A 16,472-nucleotide genomic window follows, 5' to 3' on the forward strand; every position below is an offset into this window, starting at 1 on the left:
TACTAGATAAAAAGTAAGGCCTTATAGGAAATGGTTGGAAACATGCAGCCCATACTGGTCATTTTGCACAATACTCTTATCTGACAAGTCCAAATCTCTGTTCTCTGACAAGTATCTCTTCTATCTCTATAGCTTGGGGTTTTGAATTCCTTACTTTTACAGTCATTTCCCTGTCATTTCAGTGTTTTTAAGTACTCCCTGCTTATCGCAGGATTTGATGGCACTGGGGTAGGTAATTTGTGTGCTAAGGCCCAATGCAGAGCATGAGTTCCCAGGCTTCTTGCTGTCTAGACCAGTTAACTGGAAAATAAATTGTAAAAAAAAAACCCCAACCAACTAAAACACCATCAGCTACATTTCAGGTCAACTCAGAATTTGTAATGTAAGGAACTTTCATGTTTTGTCAATTACCAGCATTGCTTCATGCAAGATCTATTCTTAGTACATTAATTTCTCAAGCCACTTTACTAAGGCTGTGTTCCAAAGCCAGATTACAATGAACTGGCCCATCCTGCAGATGAGGCAAGAGCACAAAAAAGGAGTGGCTGTGTGGCCAACACAGCAGTTTTGGTGGGGTGGCTTTTTTGTTCACTTAAGTCACTCTCAAGATGTTTTCTCTTGATAGACTGGACCACCCCAGGCAGTGGTCTCATTGTTTCACTTATTGCAGGTAAGGTGTTTCAGGCCAATCAAAACTTTCTTTCAGCACTTCTTTGCAGTGCCCAACAGAAGACTTGCAGCAAAGTTCATGAGGCAGCCCCATTACAAGGGGTGACAGTAAATTACTCAGTGGAAAGGTGTAAGTTTTGCTAATTTTTTTTTAAATATTCAGCTAAAACAACTTGGGTTGGACTGTCCCTTGCAGGGGATACTCACACCACCCATTGTGTTCTGATGACTCACTCTATTGCTCTCCAGGGTTAGTGAACCAATAAATAGCCCTGGGATGGTCTATTGGTTGTATTTATTACATTGAAGATAAGCAGATGTAGCTCATGTCAGGTATGAGTTGAGCCTTCTTTTCCAAAGAACATTTTCTGTTAAAGGAACAGGTGGAGCTCAGAATAGGCTTCCTGAAAACTGCAATTCTGCCTGCTTTAGCATGTGTCAGTTCTGACTTCAAGATGCTCCTTTTGGGTGAGTGAAAGGGACACTGTATCACAGCCACCTGTGAAAGACGACAGGTGACCTTCCTCAGCACTGAGCTGTCAGTGTGGCACAACTATCACCTAGTTAATGTCACTGCTGGGACATGTGTTTGTAGCTGCAGGCTGCAGTACAAACTCCCTTTCTCAGAAGCAGATTATTTTACTCTTGTGATGTTTTTCTATGCAAAAGAAAATTTAACCTCCCCCTGCTACCAGTGAAGATAAAGAATTAAGCAAACCTACTTCATCTCAGTATTAGACTCTGTCCAGCAGATTCTGCTGTACTCGCCCCTGTCCTGATGACTTACCATTATCCTCCCCTCATAAATAAATCCACTTCACCAAATATATCCAGCAGATTTTAAACACTTTATTTAATAAAAGTTAAACATACAAAACTGAAATTAACACACTTTGTATTCATAAAAATCACCTTCTCCCATTACAGGAAGAACTTTTTTCTATGTATGGATCCTAAACTACTGCTTGTAGAGTTTAGCTTGAGTTGTGACTCAGGTAACTGATGGACATTTCCACCAATCAGTGCATCAACAATTGCTGACGTGACCTGATCTAGTTAACAAATTACAAAATGAGCTACATTAACATAATATACAGGGAAATAATGGTCAGGGTTAATGGACAAGACACATTTTATTTAATGGGGGAAATAGCTGATGTACTCTTGTCCATTAACTCAGCCCTAGATTTTACAAAAATAATATCTACATTGTATACAGGGCTACCCATGAACTTCTTTAAACACATTACGGGTTCAGAGGTGGCATCACTACCGTAAATGCGAGACAAGGAACAGAGGAAAGCAAATCACAGAGTACAAAAAAGCAAGAGCTTTTACACATGGATTCCTGAAAAAAACTGAAGGGGCTCAGCAGCACTTTAATACAGCTGAAGGTACAGTGGACACTAGGGCCAGTCAGTTATGTAAGGACAAACTCCCAACTAACCTTTATTCACTCACAACTAAGTGGGATCTAGGCATTTGGATCTGCTGTGCCGTGGTTCTCCTTGTCTGGATGGGGCACAGGCTGTCACTGCTCTGAGTGTACCAACACACCTGCAAGATCTACAGGGGAGGACAGGACAGCTCCTTTCCACAGCACCAGCTCTGATCCCTGGGGATGGGTGGGGACTCTTAAGTACAGTTCCTTGTCCTATGGTTTTCTGGTTACATTTCATTAACTTCCTATTATAATTTGATGAGTATTTATAAAACAAACAAAAACAACCAACAAGAAACAGCATCTCCTCTGCTTAAATTCAAGTACCAGAAATTTGGACTGGAATTAAGTCAAATTTATTGTTTCTAGAATGTAAGTGATCATTAGTAATGAAGATCCTATCAGCCCCGTTCTGCCTTCATTTACAGCTGTACAAACTGATCTGCAGTGGATTTGTAAGGGAGTTATTTAAACTTCCTTAGCGATTCCATGTGACATGTCAGCTCTCTCCCAGAGCTGCACAGCTCTGGAATGCTGAGCATGTCACAGCACCGTGACTACAGAAACCAGGGAGGCTCTTAAGGTGCCCTTTTTATACCACCATTTTTTTTGAAGAAAAAAAGAACTTTCACTACTGGTATAAATGAAAGATCCAAAGCTGCAGACAAATACTGCTTTGAAAGTAACAGGCAACAGCAATTCATGAAAATCTACCTGCTACAAAAAGTTTAACAGTTGGGGGGTTCAAATCAATTGCTGGAGATTTAAGGCTCAAATCAGCTGAAGCCAAAGTGATGGTGACAAAATGGACTACTCACTATGTGCCAACAAATAATTTACTTTTAGAAAAATATAATGATAAAAAGGTAACTGTAAAGCCCTGCAGAGATGAAGTTCCACCTTTTTCACCTGTTACTGAGGCATCAGATGCCTGACATTATATTTAGAGGTATCTTGATACTGTGTCATAGGTTTGTCTGCAATTCCACATGTTCCAACGCCAACCTTGCCAGTTACGCTCTCAGGGGAAGCAAAAATACTCCTTTTCACCTGGAAATAAAACAGAAAACACCATTTCTGAATAACTACAAATTATTAAATTTTATATTAAAAAAAAAAAAACACACAAACAAAAAAAAACCCAAACAAACAAACAAACAACCCCAAGCAATCATTACCATCTGAAGTGCTTTAACATTCTCAACTTTTGCCCTACAGATGGGGACACTTCTAAGGGCCAGCTCAGCTTTGATGTGTCACTGAATGAAGCAATGGGGCTGGGAACTTCTGGCACCTCAGTACTGGATATGATTGTGGTACTGAAGCTCCTAAGTCAGGCCAATAAGGAATAAAATTCACCTCTCATAAGGGCATTTCTAATAATTGCTCAAAAAGGAAGATTGAAGTTTTACCATTATGACTGACAGCTCTTGGTCAAGCCATGACAGAAATGGAATAAGACTTAATGTCCTTGCTACCTTTTTTTGCCCTACACTTGCTGTTCCAGGGCATGTCCTCAGCACTGTGTCTGCTGGGTCATAAATAAGGCAAGAAGCCAGACTTGGAGGTTTAGAGGGGCCCTCAAGTTCTTGGCTCCAACAAACGCCTGCTGGCAATTGATGCAAGCTTAGTTCTCCCAGCCAAGTGCAAGCTCACCCTCTTAAGCAGCATTCCTCTAAAACAATCCAGTAAAAAAAACAGGCATTTGAAGTGCACCAAATACAAAAATGCACACTTCAGAATCCCAAGGATTTCCAAATCCCCATGTTGCATCCCTTTAAAACACACCTCCTTGTTTGTCCCAAGGTACTGCACAGAAATCTATGCCCTGTTGCTACTCACATACTGACAAAAGTAAACAAACCTGGCCTTTTTTGTTTTTAGAATAGGCTCTGTTGTTAAACTGTTGCCACTTGACTTTCTGGTCCTCTCGTTCCTGTTCAAGTTCTTTAATTCTCTGAGCTTTTTTCAAAGCTTTCTTCTTTTTATACTCTCGTTGCTGGGCTATCATCTCTTTTCTGGAGAAAAGAAAAAACAAAAAACAAACCCCACATTTTATGTTTGTGCCTCTTCCTCTAACAAACTAAAATCTGACTGTAAAACAGACATGCACAATAGTTTTCCAGAAGTAAATTACAGAAATAAAACTTGTAAACATTCACCATTTCTAGGAGGTAAAAAAAAAAATCCCCAAAAACCTAAAAATCCAAACCTAATCTTTCAATTAATCAGCATTACCTTACTAATTTATGTATTTGCCATAAAAACCACACGGCACACCTGAGGAGCCCATGACAAACACAGCCACCCATGGGATTGGGTGCAGTTCATTTCTGGGTAAAATAGGACCTATCAGCACTTCTACACTTCAGAAACATCTCGGGATTGGAAAGTGTGAATAACCCACTGGAGTGAAAAGCCCAAACTTTCTTGGAGGTCTGCAGGACTCTGATGCTACAAATTATTGGACAGGAAGGAAAAGGATGAAGATTACTTCAGTGAAGATAAGGAAATTGAAAGAGTCAATCTATGCCACAATGCAGCATCCTTAGAACAACCTTTTAGGGAAGAGATCACTGGGTATAACAAACTGAGGAATCTATAACAATGTCTGATGTACCATCTTTTTTTTTTCAAAAGTAAAAAAAAGTTTTCAGCCCTTACAACTACCTTTCTGTGTTAGACACAGCAGGATACTAAGTAAATGTAAATTTAAAACAAAAAGAAACAAAAAAACCACCTATTTCATTAACCAATTTTTAAATTTTTATAGCTGAGGGAGAAGAAAAAAACAACCAAAAAACAACCCACAAAGCAGCATTCAGACTTCCATCTGTGTATTACTTACTTGGACATGGGTTTGTTGCCACTGTCCTCTTTTGCTTTCCTTCCCTCTTCCACAGGCTTGAGGTTGAACAGAGGTGTGACTTCAGCGTTGCCATATCCAGCAAATGTAACTGCAGCTGTTCCATTCTCCTCATCTATTTCTTCAATCTCAGCTTCGTAACACCTGTAAAGATATCATGGCTGTAAGCATGTGAGTAAAGCTTTAATACTCAACCCTTCAACACCTACATCAGCCAGCTAATGCCAATAAGTGAAAAATATGCAGATACCAGCCTTCATTTTCAGGGGCAATACACACACAAAGAGATTATTGTCTTAAGGTCAAAGGGACAAGGTACAAAGACTGGAATCTGCTGCATTTGACCTTTAGCTTCAATGAGCAGTGCCCTCACAGCTATCACAAGTAATGAATAATGCTGGGGCCAATCTAAACAGCTATCCTGATTTGGTTTTAGTTCTGGCAGGTCGTGGAATAGAAAAAAAAAATTGCTGCATTCACAGAATTCATTGAGGATTTTTAGAAAATGTCAGCTCAGAAGTGCAAAGCTTTTGTTCCATTTTTCTCCATAAGACATAGAATTAAGAAAAACTGAAGCTTTCATAACATTCCCTCTTCAACACTTTAAAGCTTACAAGTTTTCTTATTGATTTAAAACGCCAATTGTGAAATTTTGACAGAAATCAGTCAATGTCATATTTACGTGTATGAAACACTTTGGTCAAACTGACCTAAAATTGGGAAAAACTAAAAAAAAAGACAAGTGACATTTCCAAAAATATTTAAAATAACTGTGTCTAACTTAAGGGCAAAAGGACATATCTAGAGCAAACAGAGGGAAAAATGAAGTGTTTCATAGACAATATGCCAATTAACATTTACTAAATTAATTTCTTGTGTGTTTTCAGTGGGCCAACATCTTGAGCTGAGTTAGGTGCAAACACACAAAAACCCAAAAGTCTGGCTTGCCCTGTATGAAACACTGCTCACTTAAAAAATGCTGCAACAGAGGAAGGGTTTTCTAAAAAAAGCAGAACAATAAAGTCCAATATGATGTACTTCCATGAACACTCTGACACTCTTCCCCAAGCTTTGATCCTGTAACCAAGGGATCAGACCAAAAATAATGACCCAATGGTGACCTAAGACTACAAGGTTCAATTTTTAAGTTCTAACACAAAAAATTCATTAATAAACAAAAGAACTGTTCACTTTTAGGTTAGTTTTCTACTTAAGACATCAACAGCTATACCAAAATCTTTACATGGTTACTACACTGTTAAGAGAAGCACATTCATCCAATAATACAGCCACTCTCCAAGTGGTAACAATTGAAACACTGGTCCTTCATAAGCAGTTATTTTTTTACAGCTACAACAGTTACACATTTGCAGTATGAAAAATAACTTCTAAATGTTAATTTCGAAGTTTATGGAGTCAGAATGATCTGCTTGGGTTCCCAGAACTACACGGGCTAATATATAAGAGACCAAACCCAAAAGAGGTTGATTAATTCTACAGTTATATTGCATAGTTAGTTATTTTATATCCAAACACAGCTTTTTAAATTAAAAATTAAAAATTAACTTCCAATTAGAGGCCCAAACTGAGATACAGCAAGAATTTTTCTTCATGGTAATCAGTGACACTGCTACCTAAAATACTGACCTTTAATAAACAGTCCAAGAACACTTAATACCACATTTATTTCATAATTTCTTTTTGCTTTTAGTCACTCTGGTCAATTCAAACTGAATGAAAGTCTCTTACCATTGAACTATGTCATGTAACTTAGAGAAGTTTTCTACACTTACTGTCCATCCTCACTCCATATGGCCATACACCTATCCCCAACCTTCCATGAGTGACTGGGCAGGGCGGACGCGGAACTGTCAGAACTCGCAAGAGTTTCCGAAGGTTGTGTTGACAGGAGATCTTTGGTTAACTCTATGACTTCCTATAAAAGACAAAAAAACCCACACAGAATAATTTTTCAAATTCCTCTTACCAAGCATATTTTTACCCCAAGCTTACTGGTTTTGGTTTGGGTTTTTTTAAAGTTATTGTATTATATTCATTGCTGATGTGTTTATTACACTCGCTTTGGTTTTTTAGTAATTTAATTAAACTCATTAATTGCAATTGTAGATAAAAATATGTATGGCCCTCACTACACTTTACTGCTGTAAAGCTGCCCATGCCCTCCTCCAATTTTCAAAAAGTAGATTATTTTTTTTTTTTTAGCATTTCTCTCATTGGCTGATCTGCAACATCCAAAGTCAGGGTGGCAGAGCACCCTCCCAGCTGTGCAGCCCTCTCATTTTGTTAGAAAGCATCCAGGTGCACACTAAAGAACTGGTTTCCTAAAGTCAGTTTCATAGAAGTGTTTGTTTTTCCCTAAGTTCCCTCACTTTGAGATTTCAGGTCAGGCCTTCCTTTGCTAATTCAAGATGACAAAGTAACAGAATTTCCCAGATCTTTTATACATTATTCATTTGCAGGCAGGAGCTTGCAAAAACCTCTCCCAATTTCCTGTAAATGTTACATTAAAGACAAAGCAATCAAGACCTCTCTTGGATTTCACTAGGGTTAAAAGTCAAAGGAGACAGCACCTAAAAGGCCATATAAACTTTCTGTATAATGCAAAGAAACTTTGTTGGCCCTAAAGAAGAAAAATTCTTCAATTCTTTGAGTACCTCAGCATGAACCAGTCCTAACAAACAAGAAACATTTAAGTCAGGGGAGGGTTACAGACAGTGTTCAAAGCCTGAACTTTCCTCCCCATTTCATCTTACTTCAGCTATGGGCATACAAAGACTAAGGAAAATGCAGTAAAGGAGCTGCTTCATCATCCCTTAAGAACCTAAAGGATTGTAAGCACTTCCAAAGTTAATACATCATAAACTTACATGCACATTAATCTGATAAACTTTACAACTAGCATCCAGGCCTAACAATTTGTTTCTGTTGCAGCCATTTTAATGTCTGAATTTCCAACAGCTAATAAAGTTTTGCTCTTTGCTTTGGAGGAGCTGCTGGTTAATAAGTACTCCAGTGAGCACAATCAGTAGCAACTCTGAGCACAGGAACACACAATTACTTCTACTACTTAGCTCACCGTTTTCCTAATACTACAGCTGAAGCACAACAGATTTTAATTATCAAGTTACCTAATTTGAGAACATACAGCATTAGCCTAATTTTCCCTCCAAGGTGCAAAATCCCAAACTATTCCTTAACATACAGGTAGCTGTATTCTGCAAATCCAGGAGGCATCATGGCTTAAGACAAGTACCTGTCTCAGCAGGTCAAATAGATCCCATCAGGCACAAGCCACTCCTGAAAACAAGTGCTTCAGGTATAGCAACTACCTGTAACACCAAACTGTTGACTAATTCTTGTCTCAAGGATGGCTTATTCTAGAACTTGGATGTGAATAGTTTCAGACAAGTCTACCAAGAATCCTCTGAATTTATTAAAGTCTCTTACATACCAGGCTATTAAAATTACCTAACTTTTGGTAAAAATCTTCACCTGATATCCACAGACCATAATGCTCAGCTCACAAGATAGAGACATTCATTATATTGCAAGCCATGAGACAGTTCTGAAGTTTTTAAGAGAAGAGATCATTCCAAGAAAATTTCTGAGCAAGACTTGGACTACCACAGCGGCTCAGTAGAGCCAAACAGGTTGAACAACATGGCTTGGTGCCACATCCCCGTGATAGGAGGTGTGACACACATGGAACACTACTTAGTTTGCCAAGATTTTTCCTGACCAACTGGTCTTCACAAAGGCAGACAGAGCTCTAGACTCCAAAGCACAACACCCACAGATCTCATCTCCAATTACAGAGGATGACAGCTTCCATCAATCCTAGAAAAGGTAAGTTTGGTTCTTGGGTGCACAGACCCTGTCCTAGAAATGCTTTGGTGAACCGAAAACTGAAAAGCTAAGTACTTCTAACAGTTTCTTCTAATATTTAACCTTGAATCATCTAAGCATACAAAATGCATCAGTATTTATAATAAGAAAGGGATGTTCCACTAACATAGTAACTATCTTTCTGAACAGACAAAAAGCTGTTTAGCTGGGACACTGATGCATCAAACCCACTCTTACAGTTGTTTGCTTAGTTGGCATATATCAAGTCTGCAAAACATTGTCATTTTCAAGGTGGAACATACGGATAGCAAACCTTTTGGGGACGAAAGTGTAAAGATCTTCCCCATTCTGTGCAGAAAGCTTTTATTAAAAAGTTTGCAAGTTGTCCTTTCACATCAATGATCTCTGCATATCAAAGCCGAGGTCGTGTTGGTATCGGAAATATCATCCCATATGGGTTTTGCTGTGCATTTTAAAAATATAAAAATATACACATGCTTTTAACAGTGTACAACAGAGCACATTCAGATGATCTATAAAGTGCCTTGTGGGCACAAAGCCTTTGCAGTTTAAAAGGAACTCTAAAGATCACTGTTTGGAGGCACTACTTGTGTTTTGGTTTTGAAGCCCCAATTTATTACTGGTATTTCCATACAGAGCAGTGGTCACTGAACCTTGCACTGGAGTTTTATATATTTTTACACCTGATGGCTAAAGCAATCCACAACAGAAATGAAGCAGCATCTTGCACTCTCATGACAGATTTTAACAGCACTGCTGGGATTTGCTATATGCCAATGTGTATTTATATGAACAAGAATCTAAAAGACCACTCATACATTTAAAATTAGGCTGGTGGCCTTCCTGTCACCAAACCACATCCCAAGGACCAGAAATGGGCTTTAGCTGTGAGGAACACACTATGCTCTTGTGACAAATGAAAAACACAACTCTATTCCTTTCTTATGTAGAAACACAATCAAGACTCAGATGCATAAGGAATACAGAACTACACTCCAAAGCTTTTAACACTGCATATGCATTTAATGAGTAAGCAGGTTCTGGATCAAGTTACTTGAGAACTCAGTAAGAACATCATGGTAAGCTAAACCATCAGGCTTCAGCATTAGTAAAACAAACAAAAAATAATGACTTTGAGAAATTCTTCAGGAAAAAAAATTAAAACCCAGCACACAGTGAAGACAGCACTAGCATATCTTTTACCTCTCTGGCCAAAGTTTAGAGAAAAAAAGTTTGCTGTATAAAGTAGCACATCTTTTTTAGTAATAAAAAAAAAATAAAATAGGCCATACTTTGGGTTTTTCCAAACTAGCCCTACCATGACTGTGTCAAGCTATGTGGAATGAAAGTAACTAGCCCACCAAGTGTCTGTTTTTGTTGCAGGACAAATATTTTGGAAAGTTAAAACACTTGTAAAAGACCCTGATGTTTCACCTACCCTCAAGTTCTCACCTGTAAGTCTTTCTTCAGTTTCAGTAAATCCTCATTGTCTGCATTGCCAGATAAGGCAGCCTCGACTTGCTGGAGTTGAGCTTTGTAGCTGGCCAACTGCTTAGCAAGGTCTTCTGACATCTACAAGGAACACACACATAACAAACCCCACATCAAAAGAACGGCCTTGCTGCTTTTTAAGCACACCTTGTGGTCCAAGTGAGATGAAATGACAACAACAACAAAAAAAGCTGTTAGAAACAGAGCTCAGTAAGTTTCAATGATGAGTATTTGTTCAGTAATTTACTGTAGATACGCGCTCATTTAATTTTCGTGCCGTTCCGGCTGCTCTCAAGAGGCTCCTGAAGCACAGAGGTTTGAACACGTGCCCGTGGTACACGCACAGCTCACTGCGTGCGAGCAGCGGGGCCCCGAGCAAGCCCCGCAGCTCGCCGGCTCTCCAGAAAACGAGCGCACGTCCCGACAAACCCGCGCACTGCGCTGTGCGCCCCAGCGCCGCGGTGCCCGCGGCCCCGGGAAGCGGCCCCGGCCGGGCCCGGTGGGCTCGGAGCGGCGCGGGACAACGGGCGGGGCCGGGCCTACCGGCTGGCGCGGGCCTGCCCAGGCCCAGCCGGGCCCGGATCGCTGGGAGCGGGCCGGGGCTCGGCGCGGGGGCCGTGCGGCGGTCTCAGCGCGGCGGTCTCACCTTGCCGGTCTCACCTCGGCGGTCTCAGCGCGGCGCTGCGGGCGCGGCCGTGCCCGGGCTCCGCTCGGCTCCCGTCAGCGCGGCCGCCGCGCTCCGGCTCCTTCCGCCGCCGCAGCCGGGGGGGCAGGGGCGGGGCCTCGGCCGGCGCGCGCGGCGCTCGCGAGAGCGGTCACGTGTGCTGCCGGCGCGCGAGCGCGTCACGCGGCCCCGCGCGTCACGCGGCGGGACGCCCCGCCCTCCGCCGCGCGGCTGAGGGGCCGGGGCGGGCGGGGCCCGGGGCGTTTGGAGTTTAAAGTTCCTTTTTCAGCCCTCGGCCACCCCCGGCTCCGGGAACGATCTGTGCTGTCGGGGCACACGCTGCTGCACGGCACCACAGGTCCCTGACCCTGTCTGGACCTTTGCCTGGCCCCTGCCTACCCTTGCTCACTCACATCTCTGCTCCTGACAATATCAAGTACAGCAACACCCTCTGGCTACTTACATCATCATCACAACCACGCAAAACTTACTACCGAGCAGCTTAGAAGAGAATAAGTTTCAGTATTCGTCCTGCAAAAGGAGAGGAAACCGAGGAGAAAAGCTCAGTGGCTTCTTCAAACCTTTCACAGGAAAAGAACATATTTCTGGTGGAAAGCCAGTGATTCATTTGGCTGTGAGCCAGGCAAACTAAGCAGATGCCCAGAAATTTTCTTCATATTAGCAGGAGGATCAGTGTCTCCTGCAAACATCCTGTCCCTCATGGTTACAGGCACATGGTGCTGCCCAGGAAGCTGACTTCACTCATTGGATTTGTTTATGTATTATGAGGAAAATGTATCTGTTGTGTTCTGTGACACTTGGTGTATCTCCTCCGAGAATATCCTGACCCGGAATGAAACACATTTCTGTGTCTTGGTGTATGATTTGATAATTAAAATGCAGAAATTACTGGACAATGTTCAAAGACAATTTTTGAGACCAAGTGTAACAATGAAAATAGCAACAGCAAATTTTTGGTGTTTTTGTGTTTATGTAATAATAAACTAGAAATAGTTAAGGAAACATTTTCTGATAAGACTTTGTGGACAGACCAGCAACTGTTGAAATACATACTAATTTTTTGATCCAGAGCAATCCTAATGACTGTGAGCATACCTATCAGTTAGAATGGACAATCAATTTCAGCTTCACATTTCAGGACAAGAAATCTATGCTGTATGTGTAGGATCGAGAGGGGCTGAGAAGGCATCCACTGTCCAGCTATCTCCAAAGGCAGCAACAGCAAAAAGGAGAACACTTCTGCGGTTGCATCAGCAGGAGCAAGCATAAAGTGGCATTTTATTTCTGTAAAAGGTTTGATGAGAGTTAATATTGAAGTAATTTTATGGTTATATAGTAGAGTTTGTAGTTTAAAATAGAGTAGGGAGTTTTAAGGGGTCTGCAGACATCTAAAAAGAGGCACCAACATTTAAAGATGTATATGCTAAAGGAAGACAAGACAGATCTTGAAACTACTGAAAAATCCTCATTTCAATACAAATTGAAAATTCTCATTAATTGCATCCTTAACACTGGATTTATCTTCACCTAAAAATAGAGACCTTTTTTCTGTCTTTGTCTAGAGAAGCTTTTTTATACTATATTGAGGAAAAACAGTGTCAGGAGGACATCTTCCTGCTGTGTTACAGATTACACTTTTTAAAACACATATTTTATAGTTCATTAAATGTTTACTGCTTGGACGGATGGGCACATAGTAGCACATTAGCGTTACTTATAGCAATATATATAGCTTAGCAACAGGAAAAACAATTTTAAAAAGCTTCTTAATTGCCTTTTAGCAGTGAGAAGCTCTGTGGCCATTAGCGCTGTGGCTTTCAGCTGTGGCTGCCGTTGCGAACAAGGAGGTAGAGCCGGTGTGACCGGAGCCTTTGCGGCCGCGCTGGGGCAGCGGGAGTAGCCGGGAACGGCACGGCTGGGAGGGAAGGTGAGCTCTGCAGTGCCTTGGAAGGAAGGAGCTGCCTGCCTGCCTTCAAGGCAAGCCGATGAGCGGATGGAAGAGGCGCCGGAGCGCCCCGCGGCTCTGCTTGGCTTCTCCAGGAGGTGGTAGTGGTGCTGCGCAAGACGTCTGCATCGCCTGCCGTGTTTAGCTGGCTACTCGGGAAACGACTCGGCTGCAGGTCCACAGTTCCGCCTCTTCCTTATAGTCTGCTGCGTGATTTTTATGGCTAGATAATGGCAACATATATAGAAAGTTGTTTTTGAGGGTAACTGGGACTATATGCATGTGCTTTGGTAAATAAGTGCACTTAAATCCACAGCGTTCTGCATGCCTAACCGTTAAATCCTGGAGCACTTGAGGATCAGAAATCTGAGTGCTGAGCAGCAACCAGTGTTGTGAAGATATTATTATGTCAAAATGATTTAATATCCTGCTTTTCAGCTCTGTATGAGTCTGTTGTGCTCAGCACAGAGACCTAGCCACTAGCCAAAAATTGGCTTCTGAAAAAAAATCAGTCTGTCCTCATGACAGAAATTGCAACCCAAGTCTGGGCCAGAATGGAGACACTGGATCTTTTTAGGCTTTTCTGGTAGGCTGCCTGCATGGCAGGCATTGCCCTGTCAGTTGGGGCAGTATGTAATCTTCAAAGTTATTGGTATATTAATTTGGATTTTAAAAATATTGTATTACTATTTCAATTTTTAGGGCTATTTTCCTGAAGATGCAGGGAGTTTTTGTTCAGTTGTCCTGTGCCTCTAAGCAAAATTTATTTTATTTTGGGGGAGGGGGGTTACCATTTGTCATTATAAGCAGAACTGTCAACTTTGTCCATAGCTGCAATTATGCAATATTTCCCATTATGAGGCATTTTGTTGTTATTGCTTCTGCAAAATTTATTTCTACTGCTTGATTTTGGTGTTTTTTTTCCCTGCAGTGGCTGTTTGAGGATGAACTTAGCAGTTCAGCAGTTTGGCTCTTATAAAACCAAGTCATAGAAAGAAATTTTGCTTTCCCAGGTGTTTGATTAAAATACACACTTACACTGTTGAGAGGTTCAAGTGCCTCTTTGCTTTAAAGCGTGGGCTGAACATTTCTCAGGGAAGTTTTATGTCTTTTAAGTCTCCATTTTTTGCCATTTTACTTTCCTGAAATATGGCCTAATGGTCAGATTTTTCAATGCTTGCTTACACAGACGTTTGTGTGGAAGGGAAGTCAGGTGATGTGTGCATTCCTGAAGATAATTTGACTCTTTGCAACCCAGGTAATCAGTACAAAATATGGTGGTAAGCAAAGAAACTGAGAGTTCAAACATTTTCTGTCCTCTGAATTACTGCAGAAATTATTCCCATTGGTGAAAAAGGCACAGTGACTAAAACTGAGGAGGGAAAGTGAATTGGAGCTCAATGAAGAATAAGATCCAGGGTGAGGCAGCATGGGGATAAGAAAATATCAGAATTAGGAAGAATGGACTGAAAATTTGCATCCTTTATGATGTCATCCACTTCAGAGGGATTTGAGGCTCTTGGGTTTCCATTCTCTTGCAACTGACAGCTTGTGGGAATGCAGCTTACATGGGAAATGACAACCCGCCAGTGTGATCGTTCACTGGTACAAGCAGCAGGTCCATTTGCTGGGTCTTGATCCAGCCTACACAACACAGACTGTCCGATGGGATTTGCAGCTTTGTGTGAGCCTTCGGCTGGGAGCAATATTCCAAGTCTTTCTCTGAGCAGTCTGCCATCTGCGTCAGGGAGGGTCGGCCCTGCAGGCCTGGGCGCTGCAGGAGAAGGCAGCTGGACATGCTGGTTCTTTATCTTGGAGTGCCAGGAATTGTCTTCCTGAGACTCCTGACCTCCAGAAGGTGTTTGAGCGGCAGGAATGCTGAGAAGATAAGGGAAGTTTGGAAAGTAGGGAGCAAGGGCAGAGGGTAGAGGAGCCTGGGAGAATTAGGAAAAGAGCTGAAGCAGCAAGCCAACAGTGTGGGAGGTTTGGAAAGCAGGAACTTGAGGTTAATATGGGAACAGCGTGGGGGTATTTTGGTTTGTGTGTGGGGCGGGACCTGGGAAGTAAGGAACAAGACGGACTGCTGTGATGGCTTGTGGGGCTGCTGCGGGGGAGAGGAGACCCAAGTCCTGTGAGGGCAGACAAACAGGAGGGTACTGTATGCACAGGGAGAGGGCGGCTTGTAATGAGCACATGAAAGGAGAGGGAAGGGGATATGAGGTGCAGCTGACAGCAGTGATGACTGTGTGTGTTTTCCCCAGGACAGGGTTGCTGCCAGCTGTGTGCCACGCACTGACTGAGGTTTGTGGCAGCTGGTCAGCAGCCACCCACCACGAGCTGTGTGGCCTCTGGGTGCTGGTGAGCTGCTCTGCTGTGGCCCACAGCTGCAGCTCCATGCCAGCAGGCAGTCCTTGGTGGTCCAACCCCATGGGAGCTGCACAGGCCTGATCTGAGCACTGTTCAGAACACAGGATTTACAGTAACCAAGAGTATGCAATTAAAAATAAAAAAAGCAAAGTGAGCTGAAAGAAGAGGACCTTGCAAGAAGGCTACTGAATAGCCCTGTAAAGAACTGGGTTTATTCTCCTGTGTAGGAGTATCTACATATTGTGAGTGATGTAAATCTGTGTATGGAATAAAAGTTCAGAGTGTAATTTAGAGCTGGTTGCCCCTTGGGACTTGTAGTTGAGAACTGACCACAAAAGCTCTGATTCATCTGGAGGTAACTTTGCTACCGCAGGGACATGGTTAGATTGCTTTTAGGAACTGTCACACATTCCTAGGTTTTGAAAGTTCATGGCATCTTGGCTTGGAAGAGCTGCCATTCCTGTTCAGTGATACTCAGGCAATATGAGTAGTTTTGGGGGCAGTCAAAAATAGGAAGAGATCTGAAACAGTGTTACTTATTTCTAAACAGGGTTTGATTATCTTCTGCCTCCTCTGAGTTTAACATCAAAATTTTAATTAGTCATGTGGACACCTTTGGACCTCTCTACCTCTTGTTTATTTGCCCTCCTTTAGAACAAGGGGTGATACAGATACCTTATGTTGTAGAAATGAACAATTTAAAAATGCTGCCACATAGTACTGATGAATACCAAATGAAATCCAGTGAGAAAATTAAGAATTCCCTTTCTAGAATTCAAGGAGTCCATGGCAAATAGTGAGATCTATTGATGCAGAAAAAGATTGTGATTAGCTGGCATCAGAGCAGTGCCAAAAGACTATTGTAGTCTGGCTTTGTTATGCCACATTGGACTTCCATCCTGTGAACCTAGAATTTGCCATCAGTTCACATTTTTGTTTCTGAACTATGATAAGTTTACTTTTGCTAACTGTAGTGTATGTGAACTTTTAAAAAGGTTAACTATGCCATAGTAGCTGTAGAATTCACATGCACCGATGTGATATAAACAACATGTACAATTTACATAAAATGTAAAATATGTGCATCACTGTTCCAAACTTTTCCATCCTTCATTCTGCT

At 41.8% G+C, this 16,472-nt stretch overlaps 1 protein-coding gene across 2 annotated transcripts; it reads right to left on the reverse strand.

Annotated features, from left to right (window-relative positions):
* Positions 1-1,498: 1,498 nt before the first annotated feature.
* On the reverse strand, positions 1,499-11,117 carry SMNDC1 (survival motor neuron domain containing 1). Of its 2 annotated transcripts, none has more exons than XM_021536280.3 (6): positions 11,016-11,117; positions 10,317-10,436; positions 6,770-6,912; positions 4,959-5,120; positions 3,975-4,128; positions 1,499-3,160 (listed from the first exon to the last, which is right to left on the reverse strand). In XM_021536280.3, the coding sequence occupies exons 2-6, from the start codon at positions 10,434-10,436 to the stop codon at positions 3,023-3,025; spliced, it is 717 nt and encodes a 238-aa protein (XP_021391955.1). In that variant the 5' UTR covers positions 11,016-11,117; the 3' UTR covers positions 1,499-3,022. The 2 variants fall into 2 exon arrangements, with proteins under 2 accessions (XP_021391955.1, XP_021391954.1); XM_021536279.3 differs by having other exon boundaries at positions 11,002-11,117.
* Between the last annotated feature and the right edge of the window lie 5,355 nt (positions 11,118-16,472).

The sequence above is a fragment of the Lonchura striata genome, chromosome 7, assembly GCF_046129695.1.
Source record: "Lonchura striata isolate bLonStr1 chromosome 7, bLonStr1.mat, whole genome shotgun sequence".
NCBI lineage: Eukaryota > Metazoa > Chordata > Aves > Passeriformes > Estrildidae > Lonchura > Lonchura striata.

What these genes read in the sequence shown, in the direction of transcription:
- SMNDC1 (XM_021536280.3), bottom strand. Translation starts at nt 10,436, where the DNA reads ATGTCAGAAGACCTTGCTAAGCAGTTGGCCAGCTACAAAGCTCAACTC. An exon ending in ATATGGAGTGAGGATGGACA is followed by an intron (nt 5,121 to 6,769) that starts GTAAGTGTAGAA and finishes ATATCTTTACAG; the next exon opens with GTGTTACGAAGCTGAGATTG. An exon ending in CTAAAAACAAAAAAGGCCAG is followed by an intron (nt 3,161 to 3,974) that starts GTTTGTTTACTT and finishes TTTTATTTCCAG; the next exon opens with GTGAAAAGGAGTATTTTTGC.